Here is a 12,665-nt window from a genome sequence, read left to right as displayed (position 1 = left end):
TATCTTATCGATGATAACGAAAAAGTCGGTATGATTTAGTGTAGAGTATTTTCCGTATAAGTGCATCAAAATGCAGACTCATGAGTGGCGACCTTACCGCAGTGGCCTTGGGCTGCAATTACCACTTGTCACTGATTCGTTTGGGGGGCAAGTGGTTTGATCTGTAATGAAGATATTGCTTTTACCCGATACAAGGGCGAATATAAAAGAAATAATCGATATTTGGCTACAATTTTTTTAGTAAATGTGTACTAAAATGCGATTTCCTATCTACATAGGTTTTGAACAATACGCCAACGACTGAAGTTCATTTAAACTGGTTTTGTAAAATTGTGAGGCTACATAGTATTCCTAGAATTGTGTAAAATTAAGTTAACTAACGAAATATGCATCTTTCGGAGCAACCAAGGTTCATTCTTTAATAATGATAATGGTTTCTTTTATGCCGATTTCCCCACGGGTGTATATTTATTGATCGTCTCTAATTCAATCAATTTTAGTCAAAATAACAATTGTAGCATTGTTGATGATTACTAGAAGCTATTTCCGGAAAATGATTCACGTCTTTCTTTCCAAGTTTTTTCTATTCTTTGCATTGAATGGACGCCAAAATTCGTTCCTAGGCTCTTTTGATATAAAAAAAAGTCTCGTATCTATCGCATAAACAATACCAACCGAACCGTAACCCTTGTTCAAATAAATTTCTCTCAAAACCACTTTTGACAAGAGTTCCGCCGGGACGTTTTTACAGCGTCTGCGTAAGCAGGGTGATTAAACTTGTTCAGTGACAGTGCAGATTTTATCAGTATTTTCTTTCGGTCTTCATTAGCAAGATAATCCAGATATTTGTCGAAAATAGATCGTGAATTTGCGTTCTTTCTTCTTTCCGTTCGATTCCTTTTGACGAAAAAAGAAAAGATTCGTTGGAATCTTCAAAACATACAGCCATTCAGCCAAAATTCATCTTGTAATCTTGCAAAAAATTTTTCTAAAAAAGTGTTATTTTGGCATGAAGAGATGTAATTATGAAAACGAATGGAAAGAATTGTACATTTGTTTGTCGGGTACGCTTTCACAAATATTAGAGTATCTTCGGTGATCTTTTTTCTTTTAGGTGTCCTGGGCCCAGTTGTTCGAAGGCCGATTAGCGCTAACCCAGGGTTAAATTTTAATCTGCGTTTCTTTATTCCTTTACTCAAAAGCCTTTTTGGGAAAATTTTCAGTGTCCTTTTTAAAGCATCAAATAGTCATACTCTAAACAAAAAGAATTCGACTGAATTTTCTTGTAAAGCTTTTAGATCTGAAATCGGATTTCACACTAACCCTGGGTTATCTTAACCCAGCTTTGAACAACCCGGCCCTGGATAATAAGAAAATACTAGGGTTTCAGAAAATTTATGGACATTTCTAAGTGAAATAGACTATCATTATTTGGACGTATACTTTTTTACTGTGAGGTTCACTTTTCCTCACTCCTCAAAATTTTAATATCGCCGGTTTAGAAAATGGTTCTTTGAAACAATATTGTGCTAGGACTATTCGGGCGCATCCCCGCGGATGAATTCCAGCAAGGAACTCATTTGCTTTGTTACGTTGTACAAACATTTTATTACGCAGTATTTAAGAAATGCTAATTCATTTCGGAGACACAAGCACTCTATCGATTATATTGATGTCGGAACGTCCTTCACAGACAGTTTTTTTTAGTAACTCCGAACTTTGTAGGAAACCCTTCTGGACAGTTAGCAAACGAAGCCAAACTTTTCTTTAGCTACTTTAGTTACTAGTCAAATAAGAAATGATGGCTGGTACTTAACTGAAGAATTCCAATTTGTATGAGAATAATTTCCCAAAAAAGCTCCTATTATTTCAAAGACAACTTTTTCCTCGAAATGTCTCACTTTTAAAGGAGGCATGTTCGTTTTTTTAAGAAAGCAAAATCTTTCCATTCTTAGCACTTGCTAGAGGAAAGTTGTCATTATGAAGAGATCTCAAGACGATGGCATATGCAGGACCAAGCAGATATACTTATATGCAGAACTATAAACTCAAGGCCCTCAGTGATTCGAATTTCCTTCACGAGAGAGGAGAGTATCATTCTTAACAAAATGATTTGTCACGGCAGAATAAAACTGTTCCTTACAAAAGACATAAAACCGACAAGTCCTTAAATCAATGACTTTTTAACATGTTGTACAATGCAAAAAATTAGAAGATAGAGAGGCCGTCGGTGTCAAACTTGCCGTAATGTAACAGATCATTATTTTCATTCCTTATTGTCATAAATGTAAATGTGGATTACAATATAACCAAATGAACTTTGGAACTTTTGATCCACACTTCGCACAATATCTAAGAACCGACTGAGAAACGCCATTTAAAACAAAACGGTAAATTCTAATCGTGCATTACAGATTTATCAAATTGATTTGCTGCAAGCAAAATTGAAACAAATAAACTAGATTTATTAAACAGAGCAAACAGCGATTACAGAAATCTCTAACTTTTTCCAGTTGTCCGATAAAACACCTTTCATTCCCTTAAGAATAGCATAAACGTAAACAAAAAACTATATCTTTAAGATCGACAATGTAAGGGCAATGTGTATATTAACATGGAAGCGAGAATATTCTTGGATATTTTATTATGAAGAATACCATGATATATTGAACAAGAAGGAGGGGAATGTGTCAATTTTAAAGTCTTGCAGTTTCCTTTGGTAACTTAACGTAGATAATAGTGATATTATACTTTAAAGTCCGCAAAAAATGATGCCTTTGTCCTGATTAAACTCCAGATTTAAAATGGATGAACTTCTTATCGAAATAGACATCGTTACAACACGAGGCCAGTACTTTGGGAAAAGGTATCCGCCTTTCTCTCACTCTAAACTAATTAAATCTAATTAATGAGTTTACTTTTTCTTTCAAAAACCAAAAGAACATAGACATAACGAAAAGGTCTCCGTCGGCTGCAGAAGTAGCCTCTTGAGTTGTTTTACTTTCTTCGCATAGCTGTTAACTGGTGATCACGCGTTTGACCTGTTTCAACTCAACCTGAAAAATGGTGTCGTCATGATTTAATTCTCATTAGAAATAATTCTCTATGTTTAGATCGTCAAAGTATTGCAAAATGAAATAATTGTGGAAGCGTGCTCTAGAATGTCTACCATTTAAAATGATTCTTATCGAAGATATACACTGTATCACATTAAGGGTTTTTTATAGCGAGACACTTTACGAGAAAAATGTTTAAAGAGTTAATGTCATATTAAGAGAGTGCTAAAAAGCTTTGTAAAACGTTTGGAAAATTGTAAGAAAAATAGTCAAAAAGCTGTTTTCATTGCATAAATATTTTGTATTTTGTTTAGCATAAAGAATTCAGGCAACAATGAATTCTTCACAAAGGTCTTAATGAGGTGTTAAAAGACTTAAAATAACTTAGTTGTTGTATAATCAAGTGGCACTCGTTTTAGTTTTTCTTGCCCAACATCTATTGTATTCTTTTGTCATAACCTTTCTTCCAAATAAAACTCCATACAATATTAACCGTATAAGTTTGGAAAATTTTAGTGCAAGGAAAATTTTTTACGTATTTCAATCAGATGAACAAAGTTTTGTGTTCTAAGTGATCACAGATTTTCAGTCTTACGAAAGGTGTGCATTTCTAGTAAATTAGCCAAAACCAGCTTAGGTGTTTTACATGATTTACGAGGGCTAAGTAAAAGTGTTCATGTCCTTTATATTAGCTACAAAGTAGAGTAAGCTTGAATGTTCCATATCATTTGTGCAGGCTTACGACCATTCTAGAAATTTCTTCATTTATTTTCAATTTGCTTTAACGAGTACTTAGCTTCTCCCATGTGCTACGTGACTCGTGTGTGGATAAAATATGTGAAACTTTGCAGTATGAGTTAACTTTGATCATTTCTCCTTTTTTTTTGAAGGTTAACAAGTCTTAAAAAAACACACACATACACACCATCAGGTTTTCTCTATAAAAAAAAAGTTGATTTTATTAAATAAATATTCTTTCCAGTCGTAGCTTTCGGCCCTCTTGACTTTACTCAAGAACAAATGTTCATATAAATTGTTTTGGCTTAATTTAAGATGGATTACAACGTAGTTTTGTTCAAAAAAGGCAATAGTAAACTTTGTTCAAATAAAATACGACCTAACTACACTTTACACCCGGAATGCCAAAGAGTTCTCATTTACTGAAACGTATGTTGGTATTTTTACAGGCATTCACCGATAAAGTCGCACATAAAGTATAATTTTTAGTACTTCCTGATAAAGACTAACGACTAGTACCAATGTAGCAGTCGAAATACCGCCATCTTCACTTGATAGCTTGACCGCACAATTGATGTTTTTTTGCAATTATCCGCACTATCATAACTCTAATGAATAAACACATCTTTTATAATTCTTCCTCTCATCTGAAACAAACTACTAGTGAGAACTGATTGGGAGTAACGTTTTAACGCTTTCTTTTATGAAAATGCGCTTCGGTAAAGGTTGCTCTGAGCTTTTAGAACCATACATGGATGTATTTCCCGTTCATATTTGGCTTTAAAACGTGGACACTTCGTATCGTCGTTTTAATCTGTTTTAGATACAGGTGGTTTTAATTAGCTAGCCATTATAATTTGATCGACGGAACGTACAGAGTTCGCCCCAAAACGTGGACATTCGGTGGCAGCTCAAACTCTTCACGAATATGCTCCGATATTAGTGCTCTAGACCTGTGTCTTTCAGAGCACGTCCTGGAGTATGCTGTGGACACTCAGAAATGCTATTTGCTGGATTACTTGATAAGCTTTCGAGAGCGACTCCTAAAGACAAACTAGCCATGAACGTAGCACCTCTCCCTCTCAATAGTTCACGCTATATTTCAGATAGTTGATTGGCGTGATAAAATCTTATTCACTGTCAAGTATATTCTTCTTCTATTTCTAACACACAGCGACTCGTAGCTCATTATTTTACTTAAACACCGATCACTTACAGTCTCTCTTGGTAGCATTCCTGTAAATTAACAACTTTGCGGCGATTAGTTGTCGTCTGGAGAATATTCAAAACTCCTCTACCCCTCCTCCGGCCAGTTGTAATCTCTTTCTCCTTCAGAATTCTCTACAATTTTACGGATCTATTCTACAGTGGGAATTTCAAATATTACTTTATTTTTAGCCCGAATGCCTTCGGGTCGAGCCATGAACTCGGCTTCATACTTTTTTCAGTTTTTTCTGCATTTCGACAACATTTAGAAGGGTTTTCCTCAAGGTCAGTTCAAAGAAAAGCAATAAAATTGTCTAAGCATGCTTTACACTCTAATAGAGACCCCGTATTTTAATTATCTAGCGAGGTTCCATAGAAAGTTGAAAATATTAGTTCATTTTGATACCTTATGGTCGTACTTTGACATCTGACCCGACCGTAACAACGTAAGAAAGCTTTTTTTCTGATTTTATTTCAACAACAATTCACTTGACTGATTGATTAAATTCTAAAAAAACTCTTGCAGATATTTTTCTTTATCATTGGTTATTTTTAGCATCTTGCATCGCTTTTTATGCTGAAATGGTCTCTGAATTATAATAAGGTGGCATGAAAAATTTTCACGAGATCAGGTGACCCATTTTCTATTCAATGGCTTCGTACAGATGTTGGGATTGCGCGGTGTTGCGGCGATTCTGTGAACTGACTGAAGCCCCCCTGATTGGCTGGTTCTGAGAGCTCAGTGAGGCTCCTCGGCTTGGACCATTTTTCGCCTGGTCTTGAATGATCGGCGGTAATTCCGCTTCATCCTCGTCATTCACTGAAAAGTGAGTGACGCCATGTTTATTGTCAAACCCATCGTCTGTGAAGTGGGCCACAACCTGAAAACCCATGAAAACATTCAAGAAGTTTGATATACAAATCCTTCTGCAAAAATCATGGAATGGCATTTCCTTTATTTCTTTAATGATGAAGCATACAATTTAGTTCATTTCTACGGTGATCCTCGAGGTATAATTGAGAGTATAATTGAGAGAACACAAGACAGGTGGAAAAAGCGCCGATTTCCGGTTGATGTTAGAATTTCGTATCAGAGGAAGTACGAAGAATCATGAAAAGCTCTCGAAAACATAAAATGCCAGAAAATGTTTTGGTTAATGAATCTCTTTAGCCACGTGTAGCCATGTCTGGCCAGCTATGATCTGCCTAGTCACTCCTGGGTCAAATTTGTCTTCGAGTAACGGCAAGGGTCCTAATACTCAAGGTACATCTGCTTTTGTGTGGGCTCTTACCTCTTGTACTTCGTCCTCAGCCTCTTCATAAGCGCCATCCTCCTGTGTCTCCATGATGTCTGCCATTTCAATGGTCAACGTACCGTTTCTCTGTGACTTTGACCGTGGGGAAAATGGATTTGTGTAGAGAGATGGATTCTTTTCCGTTCTAGTTGGCCTTGGTTTTAGAGCTGGTCTGTGTTAATGAAAGAAATTAAGATGATAGGTATAGATAGGTATTTTATTATAAGACTTTGCAGTCCCGCGGCTGAGTTATACATAACAATGATGCAATTAAATATTTACATAAATATATCTATCAAAACTAAGTACAAAGATAATTTCTAATAAAATGGCAATATAACCTAAAATTTTATATAATTTACTGACCTCAATCGAAGAGGATATACAAAAACTATTCTTAACTCAGTTTTAACCGTTACTAAGGTAAGGTAGGTAAAGCCATAAATTAAACAGTCAAACATTCCTTCAAGCATTCGGAAGCATTGATAATACGTACTGTTTCCGGATTCGACGATAGAAAAAGCAAGCCAGGAAGATAAGGAAAAATAGCATGATTATTAAAACCCAGAGGAAAGGCCCTAGAAAAAAAGGGAGAAAGAAAAAAAAAATTATTTAAAGTTGAGAATTCTCATCGTTATCTCATTGTTACAAAAAAACAATGAACTGTTCTCTCTCGTGCCATAAGTAATATGATGGCTACTTACACCACCAATAGTGTCGAATCGCAATTTCACTTTTTGTGATTATGGTGTGCGCTGGAAAGTAAATAGATAAGTTCTATTAGCCAATATTTTACGCAAATCTATCCGGACGTGTAACTTCTTGTATAACTTTATTACTTTATATGATTTTCCTCGTAATCAAATCTATAAGAAAATTCTCGAAGGCGATTGGTTATCATCAGCCCGATTTGAGCACCAATAGGACAGTGTGCGCGTCAAGCTTGTCATTGGAAAGTGTAACAACAGACCGAATTAGACTCCACTCGGTCCTATCACCAATAGTAAGCCAAGATCGACAGTTCAAGATCTTCTTTGAGTCGCACACAGTGGTTGTCACTCTACCTAGCTCCTGCGAAATCAAATGTAAGCCTCTTCGATCGCAATTAACTTCTCACTTCTTTAGTAATGAATTTCTTCAGTTAGACGTCCAGCAAGATGTTGGAAATATATTGAAGGATTCCATCCAAAATGAACTTTGAAAAAAAACCAGTTACAAAAATTCTAAAGAAATTACACATTCTCTTCCTCTTCCGTAGTTTATGTATCATTGCAGCTATTATAATATCAACAAAGTCAATAATTAAAAGTATGTACCTGTTACGTTCCCTTTGCCAAAGACACCGACTCTCAAGCATATCTTTTTCTCCCACGACACAGGTTTGAACCGAATATATCTCACAACTAAAGGGTACGGAAGCTCACAGCAGGATACAGACCCGGCGTCTTTGTTCCCATCAAATATCTGTACCAACAAGAAAAAGAACCAATTTTATATGCTATCCTTATCATTTGACTATCAAATGGATTAATCATTTAGCAAAACTTATATGGAAAACGTTGACTATCGTGGTAAAGAAAATCTCCTCGGATTTTATCGGAGAATATTGAGTTCTAATTTCTCTACAGTAAAAGTTTGAAATATGTGGTAAAGCACTTATTAAACCTCCAAACGTTTCATGTTTGTAAATAGAATAAAGCCGGAATGATGATAAAATTTGACATTGGTGGTGAAAAAATATCTATTTCTTTATTTCTTCACCGAGCGTAAAATTTAGCATCTTTCTTATTTTATTTTCAAAAATGACTCTATCGTCATTACTGATCCTAGTGGTATGCAAAACGTGTGCCATACATAAACTTCGTAATGGCTTTCTTCACCATAGAGTCTTTGTGACTTAGCGGTAAAATACCGGAGAGTCGAATCGGAAAGTCTGAGGCTCGATTCCTCTTCTCAGATTTCTCAAAAATTTTTTTCCCACGCTCTTGATCAGCAGAAAAATATATTCTCTAATTTATGTGTCTCTTACCTTTAATTTTTTATCGAAATAATACCCGTTGTAAGTTTCACCATCAGAGCTATACTGCAGTGTATATTCTTTAACCCAGCTGGTGATGTTAGGGCCATTAACAACCTCAGAAGGATCGTTCAATCCTTGGGTCGCGATATGAGTGACTTTTGACGTATATGCTGAAATAAAGGGTGATGTCCTAGTATTAATCATAACAAAAATACAATTTCATTGTTGTAATTTTTTTATTAATTGGTAACAGGTTGTCATGTCGCTGCGCGGTCATCCGAGTTTGTTATCACTCTTGTGATTACAGATCGAACTAGACGTCACTTAGTCTTATTGCAATTCTAACCAATCAGCCTCATGATTATGCTCTATGAATGTTACTCAATCCATCCATCAATCGGGAGATGGATTTATTAGTTTATTAATTTATCAAACCATCCATTATTTACGCCGTCAATAATCAATCTATTCATTGGTACACATAAATTCTTCGGTTTTGGGAAGGTCACGTGACTTCTTTAGCTGATCCATACTGCTGAACAGAAGCACAGTACTTTTCTCAGTTTATAATCAAATTAACCCTTAAACTCCCATAAGTGACCAAGGCAGAGTTTCTCCTTACAATATCAATACAAGTAATGAGAATAAAGTAAACTATTAATTATTAGCTGATCCAATACCAAATTCTCCAGACTAACATAATGAGAATCGTATGGCAGACAGTAAGGACAATTACTAAAGAGATCTTGGGAGTTAAAGGGTTAAGTAAACACAGACACTACGATAAGTTTGTGAGGAAAGACAAACACTCAGGGTTGGGTTGTTCAGAGCTTGTTTGGGATACCAGCCAACCCAGGCTTAGTGTGAAATTTGATTACAGATCTGAAAGCTTTAAAAAATTCAGTTAAGTTCTCTTTGTCTACAGTTTTATTTCTGGATGCTCTAAAAAGGAAGGAAAAAAATCTTCTGAAAAAGGCTCTAGAATAGAGAAACTAAGAAACCTGAGCCGGGTTGTTCAAAGCTGGGTTAGGATAACCCAGGGCTAGTGTGAAATCTGATTTCAGATCTGATAGCTTTAAAATAAAATTCGGCCGAATTCTTTCTGTCTATAACATGACTCTTTGATGCCCTAAAAAGAACACAGGGCATTATTCCAAAAAGACATTTGAATAAAGGAATAAAGAAACCCAGATTAAAATTCAACCTTGGTTTAGCACTAATCGGCCTTCGAACAACTAGATATTTGACTCCATGCTCGCCATAGCTGTGGAGATGACCATAATTACTCCAAGGCAGAGTCTTTGTCCTTCGATTGATCGATTTTTCTGTCTGCCTCCTGGTTATCAGATAATTCTCAAAAATTTTGCTCCTCGTAAGCTTCCGTCATGTCTCCAGGGTGCTCGTGCGTATAAAGTATCGTTTGTGATCACATAACTTTAAAAATTTAAGAAAGTGGAACCTAAAGTAAATCCATCTGCATTACCTCCTTTTAAATATCCTGGCCCTTTTCAGGCAACAGAGATGTTTAGGGATGGAGGCCATATTTCACATAAAAAAAAAAAATTGGCAGCGAACTGATGCGCAAGTTTTTGCAGATACTCTGTCTCTGACCCAGCTCCTTTCAGCTCGCTTTAGATTTTTACTCACCGAGATCCACCTGTAAATACTGATCAATGTTTGATTCCTGAGCGCACCAGGCGGTGCCCTGGGAACCAGTTGGGCCCTGATTGAGTCTGCCTCGACCTGGCCCATGACTGGCATCAAGAGTAGAAGATGCAGTCATGGCCTGATCCGGGATATGGCCATCCTCTACTCCTAATTCCTTTAGCTTGGCTGTAGGGGAAGAATCGTTGTATCAGTAACTTTCTCTCTCTCTTGTGAACGCTCTAGAAATTTATGCTCGAAATTTTGTTAGTTTGCTTTTGTTTTATTTTGTTGTCTTTTTCTTTTTCGATATATTTGTTTTTTGGTCTCAAAAAGCTAAGCTCACCCTACTCTTCGTTTAGTATCTTAGCTTATTCGGTTAGGTGACATAAACCAAAGAAAAGAGGGTTTCGATTTGTTATTTGGTTTCGTTCTAATGTTTTCGTGAATATACCAAGAAAATATTTTTATTTTATTAACGCGACAGAGCAAAGCTAGGCACAGGGGTATGTGAAATGACAGAAAAAAAAACAATTAGAAATGTTCTGGTTGATGATCAGTGTACTATAAACATTGCATTTCAGTTTTGCATAACATTGTGGTAAGTGTCCGTGAAGAAATATGCATGTGCCTTCAATTAATCACAAACGCATAACAACGCGAAATGCCATTGAAATGAAATCATTTGGACGAATCTATCACTTAATATCACAAAAATTAGGATGAAGAAACTTGAATCGACAAAGATGTTTAGTGTTTATCAGAAATAAACGGTGGATCATGAATAATACTAGAAACTATTATTTTAACATGTACTTGAAAGTTCGTGTGTTCACCCGAGCATCACTCAAGCGTTTGAATGCGTTAAGTTCAGGTTATGCTAGGTTAAAAACTAGAGTTGAATAACGTAATTAACTAGCTAAGAATTGTTAAACTGCCACGGAACTACCAGGAAAGTCGTGATAAAACATGATTCCTAAAAGACAAGAAGTATTCTATGGTAAATAACTAACAGCAGTAAACTTACCAACATCACAATTACAGGAGCGAACAACATCGATACACAAACCAAAGGTAATAATATACGTCAAAAATATCGCTTGTGGATATCTTACCAAACGCTTCATCGGAATACCGTGTTGTGGTGATCTCTCAACGCTGAGTAAATACTCAAAGGCTCGAGAGAAGCAGCGAAAAGCTTCTAAGAACGACTGATATTACAAAAATGATCACAGCTTTTGTTATATGTTGACCAATCTAGAAAAAATGTTGAATAGTAAATTACGTGTTTTCCTGTGCTCATTTCATAGTCCGCTTCACTTGCAAACCTATTCCTTAACATAAATCTTAGCTAGCAACGTTCAAAAACATCTCTGGTTATTTGGAAATTTTAGGTTTTCAAATAGCATCATTTATCTGGAAAAAAAAGACGGTCACTGATCGTCTAAGGTCATTTGGATCCTTTCGACAGTTTCAAACTTTTTTACGTTCTGTATCGACACTCGGTATTCTGAACAAAAGAACAAAAGATGAAATATTCAAAGCATAGTTGTATAGCAGATATACATGTCATGAGCTCGGATCTTACCTCACGCGATGATTTAGTGGACCTTTATCCGAGGGTCTCAATTAAGTTAACCGTTAGCCGTAAAGTGGCACAAAAATTAGCCGCTAAACGTAAAAACTGACAAGCTTTTAACTATTCGTCGTCAAAAAATTGAACCATAATTTTTTTTTTAATAATCAGTGTTGATTTGAAAGTTTCATAATCTTAGACTGTCATGTGTCTTGTCTTGCTTGTGGCACATGCGGGAAAAAGAAAAGAAAGTTACTCTATATCGACCCATCGGTAACTCTATCGGAAATTACCCTCGTTGCTTGACTTTAATATTAAAAGCAAGCGATTAAACATGTTTTAGAAAAATTGAAATTAATTCATTATTTAACATTTCCGCTAACTGTAACAGAAATAGGTTTACCGTTAGCCGTAAAGACCATCTTCTCCAAAACATTGAGGAGAGTAAGATGCATTAGATACTATTTTACCGAATTAATTTTTTTGGCAGTACTTGAAAAAACATCACTGACTGATTTCATCTATCTGAGTGACTATCGGCCGATAAAAAGTCATTCTAAAATCGAAAACATTAATCTACGTTAACATGGTTGGCGAGTTTACGTTGAAATCCATGGTTATTCCAACCTCAGTACATGTGGTCAAATTCAGACTCCGATATTCGGAAATGCATTGATTTCAAATCACGACTTGTTATTTCCAACATTTTCTTTCCATCAGATTTTTTGCAATGGTAAATTTTCGATCTCTGTCGCCATTTAATATATAAGTTGTTAGTTTTTCTCTTTCTTTTAAGCAATTATGGTTTATTACATTGGCAAAACCCGCGAAATTTTTTACTTGGACTCCAGCAAACGTGCAGACATGGGTGAAATGGGACGAGACATGGATCGATAGGACACGGATACATGAAAAAAGAAAGAATAAATGAAAAAAAAAAACAAAAGTATTTAGGAAACAAAGGATAATAATTGCTGTATGAAAAGTTGCATTTTGAACCAAGTGAGAGTGTAATAAAAGTCGCAAACGTTTTTCTGTTCTTTGCCGACCTTTCTTCGGCGTGAGCTGATCCAATTCAAAAACTTCTAAAAATCAACAAGCGTGTGCTAATATTTGTCCCTTTTTCATTG

The 12,665-nt window shown here is 35.8% G+C and overlaps 1 protein-coding gene across 1 annotated transcript; it reads right to left on the bottom strand.

The window, feature by feature from the left end:
- Window positions 1–4,039: 4,039 nt before the first annotated feature.
- Window positions 4,040–11,255, bottom strand: LOC131794538 (uncharacterized). Its single transcript, XM_059112055.2, has 8 exons — window positions 10,987–11,255; window positions 9,963–10,148; window positions 8,325–8,485; window positions 7,612–7,759; window positions 7,000–7,050; window positions 6,792–6,873; window positions 6,293–6,467; window positions 4,040–5,881 (listed from the first exon to the last, which is right to left on the bottom strand). Exons 1-8 carry the CDS (start codon window positions 11,084–11,086, stop codon window positions 5,645–5,647), a joined length of 1,140 nt encoding a protein of 379 aa, XP_058968038.2. The 5' UTR covers window positions 11,087–11,255; the 3' UTR covers window positions 4,040–5,644.
- Window positions 11,256–12,665: the final 1,410 nt, after the last annotated feature.

This window comes from Pocillopora verrucosa, chromosome 11, assembly GCF_036669915.1.
Source record: "Pocillopora verrucosa isolate sample1 chromosome 11, ASM3666991v2, whole genome shotgun sequence".
Taxonomy (NCBI): domain Eukaryota; kingdom Metazoa; phylum Cnidaria; class Anthozoa; order Scleractinia; family Pocilloporidae; genus Pocillopora; species Pocillopora verrucosa.
This window is presented reverse-complemented; position numbering and strand designations above follow the sequence as displayed.

Excerpts from the sequence above, each read along its gene's own strand:
- LOC131794538 (XM_059112055.2), bottom strand. The coding sequence starts at position 11,086 with ATGAAGCGTTTGGTAAGATATCCACAAGCGATATTTTTGACGTATATT. Across the intron at positions 10,149-10,986 it reads CTCCTGTAATTGTGATGTTG|CCAAGCTAAAGGAATTAGGA; the intron begins GTAAGTTTACTG and ends CTTCCCCTACAG. Across the intron at positions 7,760-8,324 it reads ATTTCGATAAAAAATTAAAG|ATATTTGATGGGAACAAAGA; the intron begins GTAAGAGACACA and ends TTGTTGGTACAG.